This window comes from Chiloscyllium plagiosum, unplaced genomic scaffold (assembly GCF_037043375.1).
Source record: "Chiloscyllium plagiosum isolate Xiang-an unplaced genomic scaffold, Cpla_swu_hap1 HiC_scaffold_25, whole genome shotgun sequence".
Lineage (NCBI taxonomy): Eukaryota > Metazoa > Chordata > Chondrichthyes > Orectolobiformes > Hemiscylliidae > Chiloscyllium > Chiloscyllium plagiosum.
In genome coordinates, this window is record NW_028270163.1 from 41,452,161 (window position 1) to 41,475,514 (window position 23,354).

General features: G+C 40.9%; 1 protein-coding gene across 4 annotated transcripts in view; it reads left to right on the top strand.

Moving 5' to 3' along the window:
• The window catches only part of slc39a11 (solute carrier family 39, member 11), a 728,791-nt gene that overhangs the window by 341,555 nt on the left and 363,882 nt on the right, over positions 1–23,354 (top strand). For all 4 annotated transcript variants that reach the window (XM_088000669.1, XM_043714886.2, XM_043714887.2 and 1 more), the window contains one exon: positions 19,880–20,041. In XM_088000669.1, the coding sequence (XP_087856795.1) occupies positions 19,880–20,041 (162 nt within the window). The remainder of the gene's footprint in view (positions 1–19,879; positions 20,042–23,354) is intronic.

The following is a 23,354-nucleotide window of genomic DNA, read 5'->3' on the forward strand; positions in this document are numbered from 1 at the left end:
TGTAAATATTGCCATGGTGGCAGCAGAGTGACTTGTGTATTTAAAAGGTTAATCAAAATTGCATAAACCTGAACAGAATGGCATATAATATTTAAAATATGTTGTTTGAAGAAAAATATTGAGCACTTTATCTCTTCTATGTCAACTACCAGCTGTAATTATGAAATTAATACATTCATTGAGATAATAAGAATAGCTGCAAGCAATTACATGTCATAAAGAATGACAAATTGTTTCAAAAAAATCCCAGAAACAGATCAAACCTGTCTGTTGCCCCTAGCAACAATGAAGCAGGACGCTTCAGTGTAAATTGAGACATTTGTTATTTTGGAAGGAGTAGCAGTACAATTGATGGAACTTTCCTGAAATCATTTCAATTGTTTAAAATTTGGATGAGAAATTGTCCTTTTCATGTTGTTGAAAATCTGGATGGGTTGTTATAATTTGAGCAGAGAAGCCTGAGAAGGTACTGAAGAAATGTCATTCTGAATGATTGCAACACGTTGTCAATTTAAAGCACAGTGGAACTGCTGGCTGGTTGAACTTTCCTTCTCAAAATTAATTGGTTTTGAGATATGAACTGAACAGTTGTTCAGAACCACAATAAATCTGCCTTCCCACCCAAACCGAGTTAGTTTGATTGGTTCCAGATCATCATAATTGCAAGAGGTGATTTCAAAATGAGAACTATGTTAAGAACTAGTGATGATTTGGAAATGCCGGTGTTGGACTGGGGTGTACAAAGTTAAAAATCACACAACACCAGGTTATAGTCCAAGTGGTTTAATTGGAAGCACACTAGCTTTCGGAGCCGACGCTCCTTCATCAGGTGATAGTCACCTGATGAAGGAGTGTCGCTCCGAAAGCTAGTGTGCTTCCAATTAAACCTGTTGGACTATAACCTGGTGTTGTGTGATTTTTAACTAAGAACTAGTGAAGCAGACTCATCAGTAACTTTCAAAGCAAAGCTGGACATATACTCACAACAAAATTTGTACAGTTAACAAGAGAGTCGGTCACATTGGATAGTTCTTTGAGCCAACAGATGTACAATATGGGTCAAGTGACCTCCTGGTGCTCTGCTGCAAGAATCAGTGATTAGTTCACACAGGGAGGATTTGCCTTTTAAAACAAAAAAGAAACACCTTTATGTTGGGTTTAGGGGCACTTTATTTATATTCCAGTATGGTTGTCATTTTTAATAAATAGCAGAACAGCAAGATGTGGTGTTACAGTTCCAAGGACATCAGCAAGAAAAATAACAAGCTGTGGAAACTCAGCAGGTTTGGCAACATCTGTGGAGCAAGAAACAGAGTTAATGTTTTGATTCTGCTATAATTCTTTCTTGGAACTGTTTCAGCATCCTTTGGAAATGGCATATATTCAAAACATAAATTGTAGAATTTTAACTTCTGTGTGTAGGATGCAACCTAATTTATCATGATTCCATTTAAGTGCTTGAAGAAAGGTTCTGGGTAAATATTCTCTAATCTATGAAAAGGAGATTGAGCAAGACTCCAGAATACTTGCCCAATTATTTGGGGAGGAGACTGCTGGTGTTATCGCTAGACTATTAAGCTAGAGACCCGGTTTATGATCAGGGGAACCCAGGTTTGAATCCCGACATGGATTGAATTCAATAAAAACAAAATCTGGAATTGAGAGTGTAATGATGACCACAAAGCTTTTGGTAATTGGTGGAAAAACCCATATGTTTCACTAAATGTCCTTTAGGGAAGAAAATCTGCCATCGATACCTGGTCTGGCTGAAGACCCATAACAATGTGGTTGACTCTTAATTTGGCTCAGTGGTTAGCACTGCTGCCTCACAGCACCAGGATCCCAGGTTCGATTCCAAATCGGGTGACTGTGTGTGTGGAGTTTGCACATTCTCCCCATGTCTGTGTGGGATTCCTCCGGGTGCTCCAGTTTCCTCCCACAGACCAAAGATCTGCAAGTCAGGTGAATTGGTCATGCTAAATTGCCCATAGTGTTAGGAGTATTAGTCAGAGGGGAATGGATCTGGGTGGGTTACTCTTCGGAAGGTCGGTGTGGACTGGTTGGGCCGAAGGGCCTGTTTACACACTGTAGGGAATCTAATCTAATCTAATCTAATCTAACTGCTGTTTGGGCAGTTAACGATGGACATTAAACATTGGCCTGGCCAGTGATGCCGTCATCCTGTGAATTAATTTTAACAAATGTATTTTCCACAATTCCACATTTCTCAGGAATTTATTCTGGGGTAGTAAAGCAGACTTGGTGATGACATAGGTTAGATACTGATCGTGATCTCTTGGCTCCCCAGTTCTGTGCTGATTGAGATGTAGGGCATGAGTCAAACCACCATGAGGTTGTTTTGGTTGAAAATGGGAGTGGAACGACTTTGCAGACACAGAAGGGAATACTTTTCCTGAAGATGGATACAGATTCAGGGATCTGTAACGTGTGTGAATGTGTTGCCCCTGACCTGGGAATACTTGATGCTGAGGAGTGTGTCTGGAACAAGAGAAGTGCTGTTCCCTCAGACCCATGTCCTACATCTCAATTGGCACAGAACTCCCGAGCCAGGGGATCAGGTTCCAGGCACAGTAGGTTCTTTCAATTCACTCGTGGGATTGAGAGCCTTTGGAACTTCTTGCCACAGACAGATGTGGGAACAGAGTCCTTGTGTATATTTAGGGTTGAGAGAGATAGATTCTTGATCAGTCGGGGAGTCAAGGGTTATGGAGAAATGGCAGGAAAATGAATGTGAGGAATGTCATTGAGCCATGATCTTACTGAATGGTGAAGGGGGCTCGAGGGGCTGAATGGACTACTCCTTCTTATCGTCCATACGACACCAGCTGGACCAGTATTTGTTACCCATCCCAAATTGCCCTTGAACTGAGTGGTGTGCTTTGGTTAACTCTCTAATACATGTGTGTATCTGGGCTAAAGAACAAAAGGTTCGTGATATTGTGGGAAAGATCTTAAATTTAAGGACTGATCTTCTTTCCATCAAAACTGACTATTTCATAACCTGTGAGTTACAGGAGAGTTATCTTGTAATTTAGAATGGTTCAGTCCGCTCATGTGAAAGTCGATATTGATGCTTATCCAAAGGCTGAGTAATTACCAGTCCTCAAAATATTCTTTATCTTGCCCTTTTTCATTATCCTCAATACAGCAGTTTCTCTTTAAAATGCTAGATTCCCTGGACTGAGTGGGAACAGCAGTTTTTCCTGGATGATGTGTTTTGCTGGAGTGCTATAGCAGGGCTGGGACAGAAATATTACCGTGAGAGCAAGATGGTATATTGAAATGCTGGAAACCAGATTCTGGATCAGTGGTACTGGAAGAGCACAGCAGTTCAGGCAGCATCCGAGTAGCAGTAAAATCGACGTTTTGGGCAAAAGCCCTTCATCAGGAATACAGGCAGAGAGCCTGAAGGGTGGAGAGATACGTGAGAGGAGGGTGGGGGTGGGGAGAAAGTAGTATAGAGTACAATAGGTGAGTGGGGGAGGGGATGAAGGTGATAGGTTGGTGGGGGGGAGGGTGAAGTGGATAGGTGGCTTCAAGGCAGAGGAAATGACCTGGGAGTTACAGTGGGAGAGGGTCTCCCTGAGATTCTTGTAGAGAGAGGAGGAAAACTTCTTTAAGGCAAAATCTATTGGAGTCCCTACAATAAACAGGGTGTGAGGAAATACAGTCAAAGTATCTATGGGAATTGGTGAGTTTGTAGTGCTTATTAGTTGACAGCCTATCCTCAGAATGGAAATAAAGAAGTGAAGGAAAGGAAGAGTCAGAGATAGACCAGGTGAAGGGGAGAGAAGTACTCAACCTTGAGCTTAACAACTTCAGACCATGATCTCAGTCCTTCAATTTCATTTCCCCTTACCACACCCACCCACCCAGCACCATCTCCCAGTGTTTTGATTGCAGGGATGTGCTCTCAGCAAAGCTGCCATTAACACCTACTCTTCTATCTGTACCAGTTCTCTATAACTATTAATACTCTCTTTGCCTTTTACTCTGCTCTCTACCCTTATCCACTGGTCCACTTGCTTTTCATCCCCACGTCTTAACAGTATAAAGCCTCATTTGTTTTCGAAGAAGCATCATACTGTATTTTGAAACTGTGTTTGCCAGGCCTGCTGAGTTCCTCCAGCATTCTATGCTTGTATTTCAGATTTCCAACATCTTCAGTACTTTGCCTTCGTTTTAGTTTGAGTTCTTTTGTCTGTGCAGACCTGTCTCATTTTAACCAGAGGCGTGCTACCCTTGGATTCAGTGTCTTTAAATTCGGAAAGGTCACCAAGTGAGGCAGGTTTCCCCACTTTTGAATATTATACAAGGCTATGCTGGAGAACGATCAATGTTCAGACAACAGAACATGGTCGATCTCAAAAATGTTGTATTTTGTGGTTGAACAGCTAACAATTTCACGTACTTAGTGTCCATATCGATAGTGGAGAGTGATTGGAAATTAATGCCAGCAGTCAAGGCACTCTGAACCAGCACGTATTGTGCATTCAGAAGAATGTTTGCCAATTGAGATTTCTTCCTTGCCTTTCTGCTCCCGATGTGAGTAACCTCCTTCATCCCCACAACGTTAACCTCACTCTCAGTTCCTCTATCTATAATCTTGTTTGTTCCTCCTTCATTCATCTCATTGAGCTTCGGCATCAAATTCTGACCCTGACATCCCAGACGGTCTGGCAGCATCTGTGGAGAGAAAGCAGGATTGATGTTTCCTTTCCAGTGACAAGGTTCTGTGTTCTTCCAGCAATTTCTGCTTTTTTTTTCAAATTTCCATCATCCGCAATTCTTTGTTATTTAGTATCTCTATCTTGTGCAAGCAGGCCATTCAGCCCATCGAGTCCACACCAACCCTCCGAAGAGCATCCTACCCAGATCCACATCCCAAACTTAAACTCGTAACCGTGCATTTCCAATAGTCAACCCACCTAGCCTGCACATCCCTAGACACTATGGGCAATTTAGCATGACCAATCCACCTAACCTGCACATCCTTGGGCTGTGGGAGGAAACCAGAGCACCCGGAGGACAACCACACAGACAGGAGGAGAATGTGCGAACTCTACGCAGACAGTTGCCTGAGGACGGAATTGAACAAGCTACCTGGTGCTGTGAGGGAGCAGTGCTAACCACTGAGCCACCATGCTGCCCCATCTATCTTTCTACTTCCATCTCCTCCTTCAAAACCCTCCTTTCAACACCTTTGACAAATCTGGACATCTCTAACCCATGGCTCTGGAGTTGTGTGCAGGTCAGTAAGAACTGCTATGACCTTGATTGATCAAACCTATATTGACGAGAATTAAATGGCTTGTTTTGTTCTGTAAACTTTTATTAGCGTAGTACTTTGTGCAAAGTATCATGGCATTAAGAACTTTTGTTGAAAATAAGTTTTTAGAATGTTTTGCAAATATGTTTCTCTCTCATTTTCATTATTATTGATATTTGAGTAGCCATGCTGTGGCTTTTGAGGTAGACAGTTTTAAACTAAATTAAAGAGAAAGGCACTTACTATTCAGGTTACCGACACCTGGACTAAACATCGAGTGTCTTTTCATCATCTACTGCTTTGGCTTACTGTCAATGTTTATCTAATTAAATCTCAGTGGAGCTCCGTGGAACTTTTCATTTGCATTAAAAACACTATAGACTGATGCAGATAGTTTATTTATTTTATCAGAGTGGTCTTAGTACACACAATGTTCTGTACTGCTCCCTTAGATACTGATGAATTTCAGTATGAATTCTTGATACTTGGCAATTCAACGCATACTATTCACTTAGATAGTATCCGAGGATAGTGTGTTGAGGTGATCTCTGAGGTAAGGCTGTTTTTATCTGTTTTGAATTTGAGAAGCTGTAAATTGGAACATTATAGCACATGGAGTGATGAAAATGTGAGCTGTTAGTATTGAGAAGGAAATAGCTGTTTTGTTTCGTGATAAGTTAAAAATCACACAACACCAGGTTATAGTCCAACAGGTTTAATTGGAAGCACACTAGCTTTAGGAGCGACGCTCCTTCATCAGGTGAGCGTCGCTCCGAAAGCTAGTCTGCTTCCAATTAAACCTGTTGGACTATAACCTGGTGTTGTGTGATTTTTAACTTTGTACACCCCAGTCCAACACCGGCATCTCCGAATCTTGTTTAGTTATAGTAGCGTGATCCTTGTTACCTGACACAAATAGCATAAAGGAAGCTCAAAGGCAGGAATATCACGATGAAAAAGGGCAAACAAGATGATTATACTTAATTAACTGGCATATGTAAACTGGTCCAGTCATAACAGCTCTGTTTTTCCAATGGTTTCCAAGAGCTTATTTTGGATCAATGTGTTGTCACAAAGATTTTGTGGTCAGCAGTGAAGGAACATTACTGTCCATTCACAATGCTGAAACCTGCAAACAAAGATTTCTCAGACTTCTGGGTGGAGACTTGCTTCAATCCAGTGCCCACTTCAGTGAGGACATCTGTGGCACCTTCAAGCAAACAGATGCTTCATGTTGCTGCAGAGGTTGGGGAGTGAGTGACATGCATGTGATAATTGCTGGGCTCTTTGTCTCAAGTTGGACATAACCCACTTCTCTCTCCAGGTATGGGGGGTGCATGAAAAGAAGAAAGACTTTTAGGGATACCTGAGTACAGTTATACCAACTTCAACCTGGAGGATTGTGGAGTTTGGAATAGTTGGCATCTCACTCCGTTCGTTCCTGTAATTACCACATCCCCTTGGATAGTCTCGGAAGAATTGAAGGAAATTGGGGGAACAATGAATTTAAACACTGCCAGGATCTTAGTTAATTACAGATTAGCAATCGGATAAAAACAAACCGCTTGAGAAACTTACGGAACTGGCAGCATCTGTGGAGAGACCAACAAAGGTAGTATTTCAAGTCCTTGATTTCTTCTGAATCCTGTTTTAATGTTCTTGAGTTTGAAGAAGATTCAAAATTTTAACTTTGTTTCTTCCCTCCAAAGCTTCCTGACCCACTGAGTTTCTCTTGCATTTTTTGTACTTATTTTTGATCCCCAGCATTTTTTTTGTTTGAGCATTTGAATAAAGTTGTTCTGCTGCCAAACCAGCATTTTCTTTTCAAGTATTACTGTTGTTCCTTCCTTTATTACCTTTGACCAATGCATAAGGAGTAACATAGTTCCTACAGCTCATAGAATAGCCAGGTTTGAAATGGGAGGTTATGTTCTATGTTGTCTTTTCTATCTTTCTCCTTATCCATGGCTTGCAGTATAAGTAGGAGTTATTTCATCAGTTCAAGTCATAGAGATGTACAGCATGGAAACAGATCTTTCGGTCCAACCCGTCCATGTCGACCCGATATCCCAGCCCAATCTAGTCCCACCTGCCATCACCTGGCCCATATCCCTCCAAACCCTTCCTATACCCATCCAAATACCTCTTAAGTGTTACAATTTTGCCAGCCTCCACCACTTCCTCTGGCAGCTCATTCCATACATGTACCACCCTCTGTTTGAAAAGGTTGCCCCTTAGGCCTCTTTTATATCTTTCCCCTCTCACCCTTAACCTATGCCCTCTAGTTCTGGACTCACCCACCCCAGGGAAAAGACTTTGACTATTTATCATATCCATGCTCCTCATAATTTTGTAAACCTCTATAAGGTCACCCCTTAGCCTCCGACGCTCCAGGGAAAACAGCCCCAGCCTGTTCAGCCTCTCCCTATAGCTCAAATCCTCCAACCCTGGCAACATCCTTGTAAATATTTTCTGAACCCTTTCAAGTTTCACAGCATCTTTCTGATAGGAAGGAACGTAGAAACTGAAATTGCTTTGGGCCTGGAAATTTCCCATCCATCACTACATTTGCTATCTATACCCACTTTCCAATCTACACACATCTCTCATTACATCCTCCTTGCCAAATCCTTTACAGAGAAAGTGAGGACTGCAGATGCTGGAGAGTCAGAGTCCAAAAGTGTGGCTCTGGAAAAGCACAGCAGGTCAGGCAGCATCCAAGGAGCAGAGGGTTGACATTTCAGGCATATGCCCAGATGAAGGTCTTATGCGTGAAACGTCAATTCTCCTGCTCCATGGATGCTGCCTGACCTACTGTGCTTTTCCAGGGTCACACTTTTCAACAAATAGTTTATAGCCCACCTCAGTCCAGCTGACACAGATTTGGCCGACTCCATACTTCCGTTTATAGGATCATTAAGTGAATAACAATGTCAGCTTTTTTCAGGCTACTGCCCTTCACATCTGCAGATTCTGATCATTTCTCCCTCCAGTGACTTTACTGTCATTATTCCATTGTCTTAATTTGAAATGTGATTAGTTTGAGAAATTTGTGGACCACAATGTTTGCAGGCATGTGAGCACAGGACTTGTTCTTGCTGACTGCACCTTGCATAAACTGTTTTAGATATTGCCAGCTCCACATTGGAACTTGTGGTAGCATTAAATTCATTCTGTGGATGGATAATAAATGCTGATCTAGCCAGACTGCCCATCACCCGTTCATAAACAAAACATATTTCCAATGAAGAGCAGAATTTGAAACAGGGGTTCTTCAGAAACCAATGTCTTGTTATTAGGTCTTGGATTGCCTAAAATCTCTGAATCTAAAAGAATACTTTGTCTGTCTTTAAGCTTGACATGTTGCCCAAAGGGACTGTTTCACTTATTTTATTTCCAGATTGAATAGGATTAATATGCTGCAAGTAACAGTCACTGATGTTTTGGCAGCTGATAACACCAGCAGCAAACTATTTGGGCTGAAACCCTGATGTGATCGCTTCCTTGCTTTATTTCTGGTTTGTTAAGCTTGTCATATTCATTCAGTATAATTTTGTTCATTTCCATATTATCCGAGCATTTCCCTAGTAATCAGCATGCTGTGCACATCCAGTAGTTTGCACACATGTTGTTTCTGTCTTACTGGTTTTGCCTGGACAGTCTGGGAGAGAGTTTGATTGACAGCAGCAGCAGGGAGAACATGCAATCAGGAGGAATAAGGACAAAGATGGAATCAATCATCGCGGTTAAACCAGAATCCAACAGTTCCTTTTCAAATCATAAACTGAGAAAATGTATACTTTTGTGGTCATGACAATACCTGGTTTTTCACTACTTCAGTGTTGCTTATCCATCAGTATTTCCATCATTAATGCAGCTGTAAAGGCGCAATTTTACATTTGGTCGCAGGTGAACATGGAGAGCAGGTTTGTTCATTGATCTTTGCTCTCGGTAACCTTTGTTTTCATTTTATTTTGAGTTATCAGTTTTTTAAAATGTTCTCACAGTCCCTGATTGCCTATGACTCTGAAGGACCAAATAAATACAATTGAATACTTTACAGAGCACTGTGGTCCAGCCAGTAGGTAGGGATTGTGGTACAATCTTGTCGAACAGATTGGCTGAGCTGTAGTGTAACATTGAGAATCTCAGCTCGATGTGTTGACACTGCTGATCCCGGCCAGGTTTTGTCACTTCTCAGTCAAGTCACAAACCCAGGGGAACTTGAGTCCTAGTGCAGACTAGACTAGTTTCTGAAATGGTTCTGAAATGACATTGAGCTGACACTGGGAGTGGAGTATGAGGAGAGTGAATTTTTGGTTTGGCTATGTTAGATGAAAGAATATGAGCTGGCAGTTGGGAGCTGCTGTCTGACAGGAATGTAGAAAACCGAGGAGAGAAAGTGCAGAACCTACAAAGATTGACCAGTTGAATAGTTGTCTCATATACAGAATTATCTTACACAGTTATCTTTCATTTTTAGATTACTTTTTATGGAGAAATCTTCCAACTGTGCAACCCATTCTCTGATTGAAGCTGATTTTAATGGCACTGGGAGAGGCTTAAGAGAAACACTTCATTGCTAGATATGCATAATGAAGCTTATATTAACCTAGCTTGGTATTGCTAATAATCCATACTTGCACCTACTTCACATACTCCTCTTACACCCGAGTTACTTTGCCACCTCTAATTCATTGAACTGTCCAAAACTGACAGGATAAACCCTGTGAGGTTATTTCTGCCAGTTAAGGAAGTGGCAACCCTATGAATTAGGGTTGATCAATTGAGATTAGATGGGTCCAAGGAGAATAGTATAGAATTACATAACATATATGAAACAAACACAACCTAGTCAGTCTACTCTGGCATTTTTACTTCACTTGAACCTCCTCCCATGCTTCCTCATGTAAATCTTTCATCGTTGTTCACTGTTCCCTCTGCCTTAGATGTTTGTCTAGCTTCCCCTTCTTGTGATGGTGAGCTCCAGATTCTCATCACTCTTTGGGTTAACAGTTTCTTCCAAATCCCACACTGGGTTTCTTGGGATGTTTCTTTTTAATGGGCTTTAGTTATGCCCTTCCTCACAACTGGGAGCACTCTGTATCGGCACTATCAACACCTTTCATAATTTTAAATACCTTTATTTTGTCATCCTTCAACTTGTTTTATTTTCAAGAGAAAAGAAACTCATTGTGTCAGTCCTCTCTAAACATGCAAACCCACAGCATTTCTCAAATAATCCATGCTGATTTTCTCTGCACTTTGTTCTGGACCTCTATTACTTTTGTAATATGCTGATTAGAACTTCATGCAATACTCTGTGTGTGGTCTAAAAAAGATTTGATACAGGCCTAATGCCCCTACTTCTCAATACTGTCCACCTTGTGGCAGAATGTTAGGACCTGAGTTTTTGCCATATGTGGAGGATGGTTGGAGTAAGTGCACATGCGGTTCACAGATGCAATTGTCCATTTCAGTGATTAGCTGCCTCTGGTCAAATTGGATTTTGGCATCCCGTAGTTAGGAACACAACTTGTACAAAGCACAACAGATTAGAGCAGGACTATCGTTTGTGTGCATTTTCATGGAAAGGCAGGTAAGATACACCTTTGGATATGGTCCTGAGGCACATTAAGGAAATTGGAGCAATGTGTGAGGTACCTGTTGAAGGATCTGTCAGATATCCTTTAGTGTTGTGAAAAGTATACATGAGTTATCCTCAGAAGTGCACAAATGCAATGGAACTGTCAAAGATCTGTCAAAGCTGTCAAGTGATTCAACTCTTCTGAGCTTTTTAAATAATCAGTTATTATTGTTTCCCTCTGACTGTTGACATGAACCTGGGGTGGGGGTGGGGGGTTACCATTTTAGGATTAATGTTGCATGACTATGACAGAATGTTATTGTAGTGGGAAACCTGCTCAGTAAACAGTTCGATTGACACGTCCAAGTGGTTGTTGAATACAAATGTTTGTTTTCTTTAGAGATTGAAGTACTTGAGTGAAACATTTCTCAGGTGATTGTTGAAAGAGTTTTAACTTTTTAAAAATCAATTAGAGTTTGTTTTCAAATAATATCATCATTAATCCTTGTCAATATACAGTGTTATACATGGTCTGCAGATGTCCCTTTCATGTTGTCATTAGTTTTGAGCCATTTGTTATCACCATGGGTCAACAATGTCTCTCTTTCTTATTCCCCTACCACCCTCAGATTGTTGGTTCCACCTGTTCTGTTTTGCACATTTAGATTCTTAGCTAGGTTCTCATCGAATTGGCTACATTTTCTATCTTGATTAGGCAAGGTATAAGGAGCATTAGTTCGTTCATTGGCTATTTGTGTGTATTTAACTGCCAATCTTAATCAATCAGATCACTTCAAACTAAACTTCTCCCAGCAAACACACAGAAAAATTGAAACCAGAGACCCATCTTAAGCTCTGGTTAACACCATGACAATATAACACACTCATGCTAACTTGACTCCTGATCTTTTATGTTTAGTTTTCCTCAATTTCTTTGACATGATGAATTAATTAGATTTAGCAGTTTTTCAATATCTACTGAATGTTTTTAAACTGATTAAGTTCTAACTCCCAAAATAATCAATCTCTTCTATTCTAGTTCCATTAAGCAAATGTGGGTAATCTCTTAAAACGTCATGAACCAGTATGCTTCACCACAGTGTTCTTCATTTGTGTTTATCCCATTATCTACTCTTCATTTATTGGTCTTGAGAATTAAAGTTATGTAATCGGTCACATGGACCATTGGGCCAAGGAGTGGCAGATGAAGTTTAATTTAGCTAAATGTAAGATGTCGTATTTTGGTCAGGCAAACCAAGACAGGACTTTAACAGTTAATGGTCCTGGGGAGTGTTCCTGAACAAAGAGACCTAGTGGTACAGACGGCTAGTCCCTTGCAAGTGGAGTCACACATAGACAGGATGGTGAAAAGGGCATTTGTTACGCTTGGTTGCACTGATTTGTGCATTGAGTATCGGAGTTAGGAGGTCATGTTGTGACTGTACAGGACATTGGTGAGGCCACTTTTAGAATACTGTGTCCAATTCTGGTGTCTCTCCTTTAGGAAGGATGTTGTTAAGGGTTCAGAAAAGATTTACAAAGATGTTGTCATGGTTGGAGGGTTTGTTCTATAGGGAAAGGCTGAATAGGATGGTCTTTCCCCCGTGGAACATTGGAGGCTGAGGGGTGACCTTCTAGAGGTTTATAAAATCATGAGGGGCATGGATAGGATAAATAGACAAGTCTTTCCCCTGTGACGGGGGAGTCCAGAACTAGAGGTTTAGGGTGAGAGGGGAAAGACATATAAGGGGCCTAAGAGGCAATTTTTCACGCAGAATGTGGTGTGTGTATGGAATGAGCTGCCAGAGGAAGTGGTGGAGGCCGGTACAATTACAACATTTAAAAGGCAACTGGATGGGTATATAAATAGGAAGGGGTTAGAGGGATATGGGTCAAATGCTGGCAAATGGGACTAGATTTGTTTAGGATATCTGGTCAGCATGGACGAGTTGGGTTGAAGGGTCTGTTTTTTTCTCCTAGAGTAGGGGAGTCCAAGGGAGGGCATAGACTTAAGGTGAGAGGGCAAAGATTAGAAGAGACCTCAGGGGCAACGTTTTCATGCAGAGGGTGGTGCATGTGTGAAACGAGCTGCCGGAGGAACTGGTGGAGGCTGGCACAATTACAGCATTTAAAAGGCATCCAGCATATGAATAGAAAAGGTTTAGAGGGATATGGGCCAAATGCGAGCAAATGAGACTAGTCTGGTTTAGGAAATCTGGTTGGCATGGACGAGTTGGACCAAAGAATCTGCTCCCATGCTGTATAATTCTATGACTTGATGACATAACCGTGAACGATATATTTGAAATTGATTAATTAAATGGGCCCTAGAGATAGTGCTGCAGAATGGGCATAGCTGGTTGGGCTCTTTCAGGAGCTGGTACAGACACGACTTTCTCCCCACCCTCACCTCCTCTGGCTTATCTCTCCACGCTCCAGGCTCACTGCCTTTATTCCTGATGGTGGGCTTTTGCCCGAAACGTCGATTTCGAAGCTCCTTGGATGCTGCCTGAACTGCTGTTCTCTTCCAGCACCACTAACCTAGAATCTGGTTTCCAGCATCTGCAGTCATTGTTTTTACCACGATGGACCAAATAACCTCCTTGTGGGCTGTAAAATTCTATGATGCTGTATGCACAGCAGTATTCGTTCAGAAAGTCTACCGTGACTGTACTGACGGGTAGAAATGGTACAAGGAGCTCTGTGGACTAATTCCACTCTGATTTCTTCTGCTCTTGTTTTCTGACTGACCCTACCCTTCACAAGTTCACCTTCTCAGTGAACCTTTGATCCCCTCCTTTTCCTCAGCTCCAGTTCAACACTTCTCAAAATTATCAGCACATTTCTTCTCACAAAAAGAAAATCCTTGACTCCCTTCCCTTAACAATGGACATGACTCTAACTTCTGTTTGTTTTCGGAAATCCTCCAAGCTTAGTTCCGATTTCTCCGGGATCTTACTTTTTCACATTCTCCATCTGGATTCTACCCTGCTAATAACCCTAACACTGCTCCAAAATTACAGATACCTTTCCGATAACAACTGTGATGTACTTGTCTTCTTGTATTTTCTACAGTATTAAACATGGATGATTACTCCTGTCGTCTCCCCACTGTCTTTCCTTGTGACTTGTTTTAGTTATGCCACCAAGTCACCTCCAGTGTTTCTCTGTTGCCTAGTCCCGCCCCTTGGCAGTCTCACAGGCTCAACTTGAAAGGTACAGTGATGGTGCAAAGCTCTAGTGCTCTCACGCCACCTTTGATCACCTTTGCACCAGCATGTCCAACATTCTGTTGTGGATGAGCAAGAATTTTCTCCAACATAATGGTGGCAAGATCAACTCCTCCTTTTTAGCATCTGCCAGAAAGAATTCTTTGTTCCAGCTACTCTCCTGTATCCTTCATGATCCTGAGAGCAGCTTCATTCCCCGCATTTAACCTTCCATCAAGATAGCTTATTCCTACTTTAATATAGACGCCTACATTCTAACTCACCTTCGGCATTGTTAAAAATCTCAGTTGTGTCTTCAACAATCCAGGTTCTGTGAATGCCAGTGTAAAGTCAATTATAGCCTGCCCAGAATTGCACTGCCTGCATCGTATTCCCCAACACATACTGCTCTCCTATCTCTCTTGTCTTTGCCAATTTCTGTTACCCAAATTCAAATCCATGGCCTTGCCCATTCCTAATTCTGCACCCTTACTTATGGCAATAATTTTGCCCTTTGCTCACAAAGCTTTCTTCAGTGCTTTTTGCACGAGCCCTACAGAGCGGAAACAGGCCATTCGGCCCAATAAGTTGACACCATCCCTTCAAAGAGCATCCCACCCAGACCCACCTGTTTCCCCGATTCCTGTAACCCTGCATTTCACAAGGATAATGCACCGAACCTGCACAACCCTGAACATTGTAGGTAATTTGGCATTGAAGAATGTGGTGCTGGAAAAGCACAGCTGGTCAGGCAGTATCTGAGGAGCAGGAGGGCCCACATTTCTGGCATAAGCCCTTCATCAATTTGATATGACCAATTCACCTAACTTGGAAATCTTTGAACTGTGGGAGTAAACTGGAGCACCTGGAGGAAATCTTCGCAGACACAGGAAGAATGTGTAAACTCCACACAGACAGGCACCTGAGGGTGGAATTGAACTCGGGTCCCTGGTGCTGTGAGGCAGCAGTGCTAACCACTGAGCCACCGTGCCACTCTCACGTGGGGTCTCCAACAACCAAAAATGCACAATCTGAAATGATTTCCCTGCACCTCTTCACTTTGTTGACTCTCTCTCCCTTTTTCTAAAATCCTTCGAATCTCATACCTTTCCAAGCTGTTGTAGCATCGTTTAGCTGGTTGTCTGACTTTACTTTTGTAACATGTTTTGTGCTTATTTTATTCTGTGAATTGAGTGGTATGAATGGGAGTTATGTTTATAGGTGAGTTTTGACTATCCTTTTTAAGATAAATGGCTTATGGCAAGTGGAAGACATCAGTGTATAAATCACGAGCATTTGAAAACACCGCAAAATAGATTGACACTTCAGTGGCATGTTAAAGGTGCCACCTTTCAGATGGGAAATGAATCTAGGCCCTAGGCTGCATTTTCAGGTCTATGTTAAATATCCCATGGCTGTACCTGAAGAGCTGGGACCTTGGGTGTTCTTAGTCACCTTCATCTCTGAATTGACACCAGCAAGATAGATTTATTGACCATTTACATCTTATTATTTTGTAGGCACTGTTCTTGTCTGTAAAACACAACTCTTCAAAAGTATTTTTTTGCTGGAAAACGCAATGGCCGTCCTGAGGGTATGAAAGATGTTATTAGAAATAAACACAGCTTAGTCTGTTCTTTCTCGGCCTCGGAAGGATTAAAGCTTTGTTTTCAGGAACTCTTTAATAAATTGAGTTTCTTAAATGCTGACATTGCAGTATCAATGGGACACTTGATGATGATCAGTGTATTTGAGGGTGACCAACTCAGGTGCTTGCTACACTTTTATTTTTGTGAAAGTCAGAGGGAGATGAAACAGAGTTGGTCAAGTCGGTTCATCACAGGCTGTACACAGACATTGTGATGTGTTTGATAGGTGGTGCTGATGACTCTGCACTACATGAACGGACCGGTGTTTATGCTACATGACCCCGTCCTTCATCTCAGAAGACAATTTGCTCTTGAGATTTTTGCCCAGTTTCTGCTAATTAAATGCTTTGACTGTGTGCCTTTTCCAGTACTTCTAAAGACAAACTTGGCCTAATCTGTCCCTTCCTTCCATTTGTTTCAAATTTAAATCCGTAATACTGCAACAGAGAGGAAACAAGAAGGCAGGAATAATGTTCCCTTTATGAAATTGAATGAAGACAGCAGTAATGATCCTGAGACAGTCGACCTGGAGAATTATTAGTGACATTACGTAGGACTGACGGTCATTTGCTTGTGCCAGTCTGTAAATCAGCCGTCGTCTGTAATGAATGTGGGGTTAGTGCTAAGGGGAGCCACTAATTATCTTGGTTTGACAGAACTGCAGCACATTGAGTTTTCCCTGGCAGTACATTCAGCTCTAGTTAAGCAAATAATCCATTGAAAATAACACTTGCTTCAATTCAGTTGTCAGGTGTTATCACCTGGCTAAGCCTTGCATGCGTGTGTCAAGCAACAGTCCTATAGTGAATGAAAAATGCTCAGTGGAAGCTGATAGTTTCATCAAGTGGATTAGGATGGACTTCATGAATGTCATAACATACTTCACAAATAATGAATACTTTGCACTTGCAGGCTGTATTGTTACTATCAATGAACATGGAGCAATACTGCAAACTGTAATGAAATGAAGGGTTATTTGGGTTGGAGGGTGAGTGCATAGTACATTGAATGGATATTCCTATACTGTAATTATTTCTTCAAGGAATATTCATTAATTTTTTTTTACATGGTAAAATCTTCTGAATTAAACTTAGAATTGTTTCTGTTGTCAAGCAATTGTAGGTTTCATTGGATGGACAGTAAAAGATTGATGTTCTCTGATTTTCTACTTTTGGATAGATCATTCATAACTATCAAAGTGTATGGCCTAATTTTAAGAAGTACCAAAGTCCTTGATGAAAGTGGAGCCCTTTTAAATTTACACAGCATGAGACATTCAGTCATATAGAAAGATTGACTCAGTGCCCATTAGAATCATCTTAGTTGAAAAGGAATGGAGATGAAATGCCCAGAGGTGGGGTTGCCAGTTGCATAGAGTCTGGATATCTCTACATCATCCTGTTCAGAGATCTTAGGAAACACATCGGAGACAGGTAGGACTTAAACTCGGGCTGTCTGGCTCAGTGGAGAGACAGTACCACTGCATCACAGAATCCCCTTTAAGTGCACAGGTTCAGCTTTTGCCAAGTGTATAATGGTTGAGAGCTGACTTTGCTGATAAGCAATGAAGTTGGAGTTTAAACCTTGAGAAGGAGCATCAGAACCATGAATCTTTACCAAAGGTATAAAAGCTCTTTGCATCTTAGTGCCAGTCTGTTTGCCGGCTGACAGCAATTTGGGTTTAAGTCCCACTCTAAGACCTGAACATGCAGTCTAAACAGATAGTCCAAACCAAGCATTGACTTATTACTAGAAACATTATCCTTCAGGTGAAGTGTTAAAGTAATTTTAAACAACTGCCTCATTGTTTAGATGGATGTTAAAGATCTATTATCTTTTACTATTATTGTTTGAAGAAAACCAGAAATTCTGTGTCTTCTGCAATGTTTAATCGCCAACCCAAACAGCCTTTAAATTCCTTGCAGCTTGTCGAATTGCCCAAGCTGCGTTCATTGATAATAACCACAGAGCCAGCCCATTGAAGCCATTTACTCTCTGTGAAATATGTTATAACATCTCTGATGAACATCATGAAATCTTTCTTGATGAAGTTCCTTTCTTATTTTGTATATTTTTGTAAGTAACAAATATATTGGAACAACTAGTTTCTGTGCAGCATGAAACAAGATGTTACTTGAATGATCACATTTCTGAATTCTTTATAAGATCACACTCTAGTCCAATGGGTTTGATCAAGAGAAATATGACATTCATGTTTTTACATTATGTATTTTTATGTACTCATATATATTCATCGTGCAGGCATATTGGTCCAAATTGGACACCTCCTGAGCAGTCAGACTTCTGTGATTCTGTCATTATCTTCCCAAACCTAAATAAGAGGGTATTTTCAGCTCCCTTGTCTGGCACATCCAGAGACAAAGAGCGGAATTTTCACAGCTTCTGAATGTCATGGACAGCGGTGAGACAGTCATGACAATACTGCTTGAAAGGAAAATAAAATTCTCAATGTTGAAGAAAGACTGTCCAATTTTCCACAGAAGATTGTAACATTGAGATGAAAGTCTACCTGGTAAATGGCAAGGGGCTATGGTACCATGCTATGTCAATTTGACACCCGCAGAATGTAACAGTAGCTTATGCAGCAAACAACCTGCGTACGCTTCAACTAAATGGCCATACGGTGCAAATTAGAAATACTAGCACATCCAGAGTGGCTGCAGTAAATTTGCTTTGTTTGTGGGAGTATGCTCCACTTGTGAGTAATATGAGGCCCTTTAATCAACAATTGCACTTTCACATTAAGGGTTAAAACATCTACAATTTCAAAACTTGCATACCTCATGCATTGAGCAACTATGTTGATTATCAATCCTGGGCACAAGCAATCTGGATCATGACATTATTATTGCAAATGTTCATGCCAAACATAGGTACAATGAAGTCCATTGTTTCACTGGGGTGTCCCTGTTAGGTCTCAGGAAGGTTCGCTTCTCTTGCTTGGATGGGTCTGGATGCTCCTTGCAGGACATCACAGATAGAATGCACTGCATTATCTTTACAAGCTGAGCTGTGGTCAACTGGAGCAGGCAAAAAGTGGATGTGACATACAATGAGAAGTAGTGAGAATGACACTGGTCTTCTGAGGAGGAAAACTAAGACATTGAACAGAAGGAACATCATGATAGGGTAAAGCAGTATTAACTGCAAAAAGCCAGACAGAACTTATTGACAACAGATTCCAATGGAATTGAGTTGGGAGAAGTCATCACTGACTGTAAATGTCTTATTGGTGGAAAGACTCCTTGGGTTTGAACATTGTGTGGTGCTAAGGAAAGGCAGCTTCACTTGCTTCTTTCTTGTAAAGCTGCAGCTAAACTGAGAGCTGACCAGACAGCTGATGATGTAAAATGATAATATATTGACAAATGGGAGATTCGATTTGCAACTAATTTTCAACCAGGCCATATGTTTGCCTTCAGAGGCTTCTTCCTCCCACTGTTTCTAGGGGTAGTCCTGGGTTCCACAGCTTGGCTGGCTGGATGGAGCCAGTCCTTTAGTGAAGTCTGACCTTGGAGTTTGAACTAGCCCCCTCAGCCTGGTGTGTTGTAACTAAGGGCCACAGTCTTGCTGAGGATGTCTTACTCTCCTCTGCTAGAAATTCCACTAGGTCGAAGGTCACAGATAGATTGGATGATGGGCTTTATGAGTCAGTTACATTGACAATACGCAGCTGAGTAAATGTTGGACTCAGTAAGTTTTACATCTTTGTGTGAATCTGGGAAGAAGCCGTGTCTTTATTCTGTAGCTGTCTTGGTCGAGAAAGGTAGAGTATGGGTCATTGCTTGGCCTAATTTTATTTTTGTATTTGCGTCACTGCTGTGGGGCATTCCTATGAAGAAAGGCCTAAACTCATTATAGTTGGAATGTTTTCAACGAGCAGAGAAAGGAGATGTTTGTCCTTTATACCCTGCGTTGTGTTTTTAACCCCTTTGAAAAGATTGCCAACTTACCACCTTTTGTCTCTGGAAAATCTGTAAAGACTTCCAGTTATACTTTTTTTAAAAATCTTGAAAGTGGTAATCATGAATTCAGAATTTAATCTGATTTAAGGTGACAAGTAAAAATTGTCCTACAGAATCTATTTTTTTTAGCATTCTTATTGGTTTTCTTTTCATTTCAGAGAAAGTAGACAATGGAGAAGTCTATCAGAGAAAAAGGGCACAGCAGCCCAACTACTCAGAGGGTTTGACTGCAGTCAATCATCCAAGATCCACTCCAGAACAAAGCAGTTGGAAGCGCATCATCTTACTCATTCTTGCCATCACTATACACAACATCCCAGGTAAGAAACAGTGAACTCCAGCAGAGCCTTTTCAAAATGATATTGAAAATAAAGTCCATTTCATCAAATGGCCATGCAGGTGACTCTGGAAGATATGACCATTTGAATCCACCTCAACATCAACCTGTAGGGCTGGTTAAGAGCCTCTAGTACAGGTGAAAGGCTTTAGGTAGAAAGTGAAATCATACCAAATAATAAAAAGCGAATTACTGTGGATGCTGAATTTTGGAAATGAAGACAAAAAGTGCTGGAAATATTCAGCAGGTCTGGCAGCCTCTCTGGCGAGAGAAACAATGTTAATGCTTTGAGTCTGCTTTGACTGTTCCAGAGATCAGTGGCTGTAGTAATTCACTGGATAAAGCACTCTGATTAGGTCTAATGCTGAAAGTTTAAAAATGGTGACCCTTAGTTGTTAGGCAAGCTCAGTCTGGGCCACCTATAACATTTGATAAGTTAAGCACTTTAAATTAATCTCTGCCAGTATTAATTGAATTTACCATCCTCCTTCTACATTTTTAGCTGTGATATGTTTTCAGCAAGAGTAATCAGAAAACTAGAGTTTAAGTGGAAGGACTGCGACTAAATGAAGAAGGGAAAATAAGGTCGAAGAGCCTTCTGTATTCGCAGATCATTTAAAAATAGATTATATCACTGACTATAGCTTCTGGGACATTTCTTTTTCTACCCATCCATGAACAGAAGATTGCTGTGGAAACTGGGTAGACTATGGAGGGAGTGTACATTGCTGTTGCATGGTCATCAGCTGCAGTAAGATCTATGGAAACAGAATCTATTTCCTTATAGAACATTTTAATCAGAGAGGTAAGAGAAGCTGTAGGGAGAAGGTGTGTGAGGTGCAAGTGCTTTGATAATGAATGACATCAGTATCGGCCACAATATTTGTATTTGCATTTCTCAATACGTGATGAGATGTTGTGTTTTATCAGGAGCATTAATAGCTGTTAGCTAGCTGCTGGGGCACTTGCAATATTTAGGTGTCAAATATTGAAACTATATAATGTATTCTCTGCTTCAGGTATTTTTCCCATCAAGATCCTATTCCTTTCACCATCCCATGACATCTTAAGAGCAACGTGTCCTTTGTGTTTTTTTGTATCTTGCTTGATGAATCAATAACCCAATGTGATTTGATTTCCTTTGTACTCCTGTTTCCTCCACTCTTGAGAGTTTGTGAGGATTCATCAACTGGACACCGGCAGTTCAGGTTGAGTCATGCCATGCAGGGAATGAGGACAATTAGATTAGATTAGATTCGGCCCAAAACGTCCACACCGACTCTCCAAAGAGTAACCCACCCAGCCCCATTCCCCTCCCCTATATTTACTTCTGACTAATGAACCTGACACTATGGGCAATTTAGCATGGCCAATTCACCTGACCTACACATCTTTGGATTGTGGGAGGAAACCGGAGCACCAAGAGGAAACCCAAGCAGACACGGGGAGAACGTGCAAACTCCACACAGACAGTCGCCCGAGGCGGGAATTGAACCTAGGTCCCTCGCGCTGTGAGGCAGCAGTGCTAACCACTGAGCGACAGTGCCCCCCAACACTGTTTAGAAACCACAACACTGCAATGGCCGGTAATCAAACCCAGGTCAACTGCATGGAAGGCAGCTATGTTCACCACTATACCACCATCACCCTAGTGCATTAACATTGCACTAACTTGTATCTCAGCATGCATGCACCTGAACACTGACTTGAGACACTCTAACTTTCCAGATCTCCTTGTGTCCCATTGTGTTTTTTTAAGTTATATTCTCATTTGCTTAGCTTATAGATAGAAGAGACAAAGTGTTATTCATCCGGAAGTTTGTCATGAGAAATTTATAGTAAGTTAGTGATGCTGCAAAGAGAGGTTTTATCTGATGCAAACACACTCACATAATGGAACACAATTATGTGGAAACAATTATCTTATCACAAAACACTTCAGAGGTGAAAGCAAATATAACTGGGTGGGCAATTTAGGCAACGTAGGATGAAGGGGAAATTGTGAACCTCTGTGATATTATTAACTGATTTCCATCTGAGCCAATTGCAGAGGCTGTGGCTGGAAAATATAAATTATAGCGATAAATCTCGATTTTCCTTTATTGCAATGAAATACAGTGCTGAAACAAAGGTTGCTTTAATAAGTGTCGCCATTTGAAGATATCCTGGGTATTGGTAGTTATTTTATATTTCTTTCCCTTGTGTGTATCCATTTTATTGCATCTCTGCACATCCGGCATCTTATCTGCTTTAAATTTGATTCCAATTGCACACAATGGCTACTCTTTATTTAGTTCCAGTTTAATTGTACTTCAAATCCTCAATCATCAGACTCGGGATCTTAAATGAAAGAAGTGAATAAAATTTCAAGATACATGATATAAACTGATGAATTATTGAAGGTTTTTTTTGTTCTAATTCTGGCTGCACATTTGTTTCTGTATCAGCTTGAAGCCTGTATTGCAAGCAGCTTTTCTGTTGACTTGCAGCACCACTACATTGTGTAAAATATATCCAAGTGCATCCATTTTACACAAATAATCATCCAGTTACAAGTCTTCAGTGGTATTATATATTTTTCATTATTCCTAATTCTGTTTATTACCAATTCTGTTTATTATCTAGATTGTTCTTTGTATCTGTTCCAGGCTATTGCACACACAGACACAACACTGAATAACTGGTTGTGTTCTTTCATAGCTGTGATCATACTAACAAATGAGTTTTTACGGTGTCTCAGTGAAGTCTTGTTGTTAAAATGTCAAGTGTATCAAGAATAGACAAGTAAAATTCCTTCAAAAGATGCTTAAAGGGCACAGAGAAATATCTTAGGCACATCATTTGAAAACTTGATGATGTTATCTCCTTTCCAAAAACAATTTTTGTTTTACTAACTGGCCTGAAATTTAATGCAGTGATGCAGTAAAACTTTCCTGATAAAATGGCTGCCTGTAGGATATGGATAATTGGAGTTCGGTGGTGGTAGGTTAAAAGAATTGTGCTATTTGACCTCTGGGATCTCCTGGAACTTGTTAGATCATTTCCATGTGCCAGAGATGAATTTCCCAAAATTGTTTTAATATTCATTCATTGTCCTGCCTGTTATAGCGAAGTGTGTAAGCTGATGGTGTGCAGAAGTAGCAATATCATACACCATAGAACCATTACAATATGGAAACAGGCTATTTGGCTCAATAAGTCCACACTGACCCTCTGAAGAGTAACCCTCCCAGATCTATTTACCCCTGACTAATGCACCTAACCCACACATTCCTGAAGATTAAGGGCAATTTAGC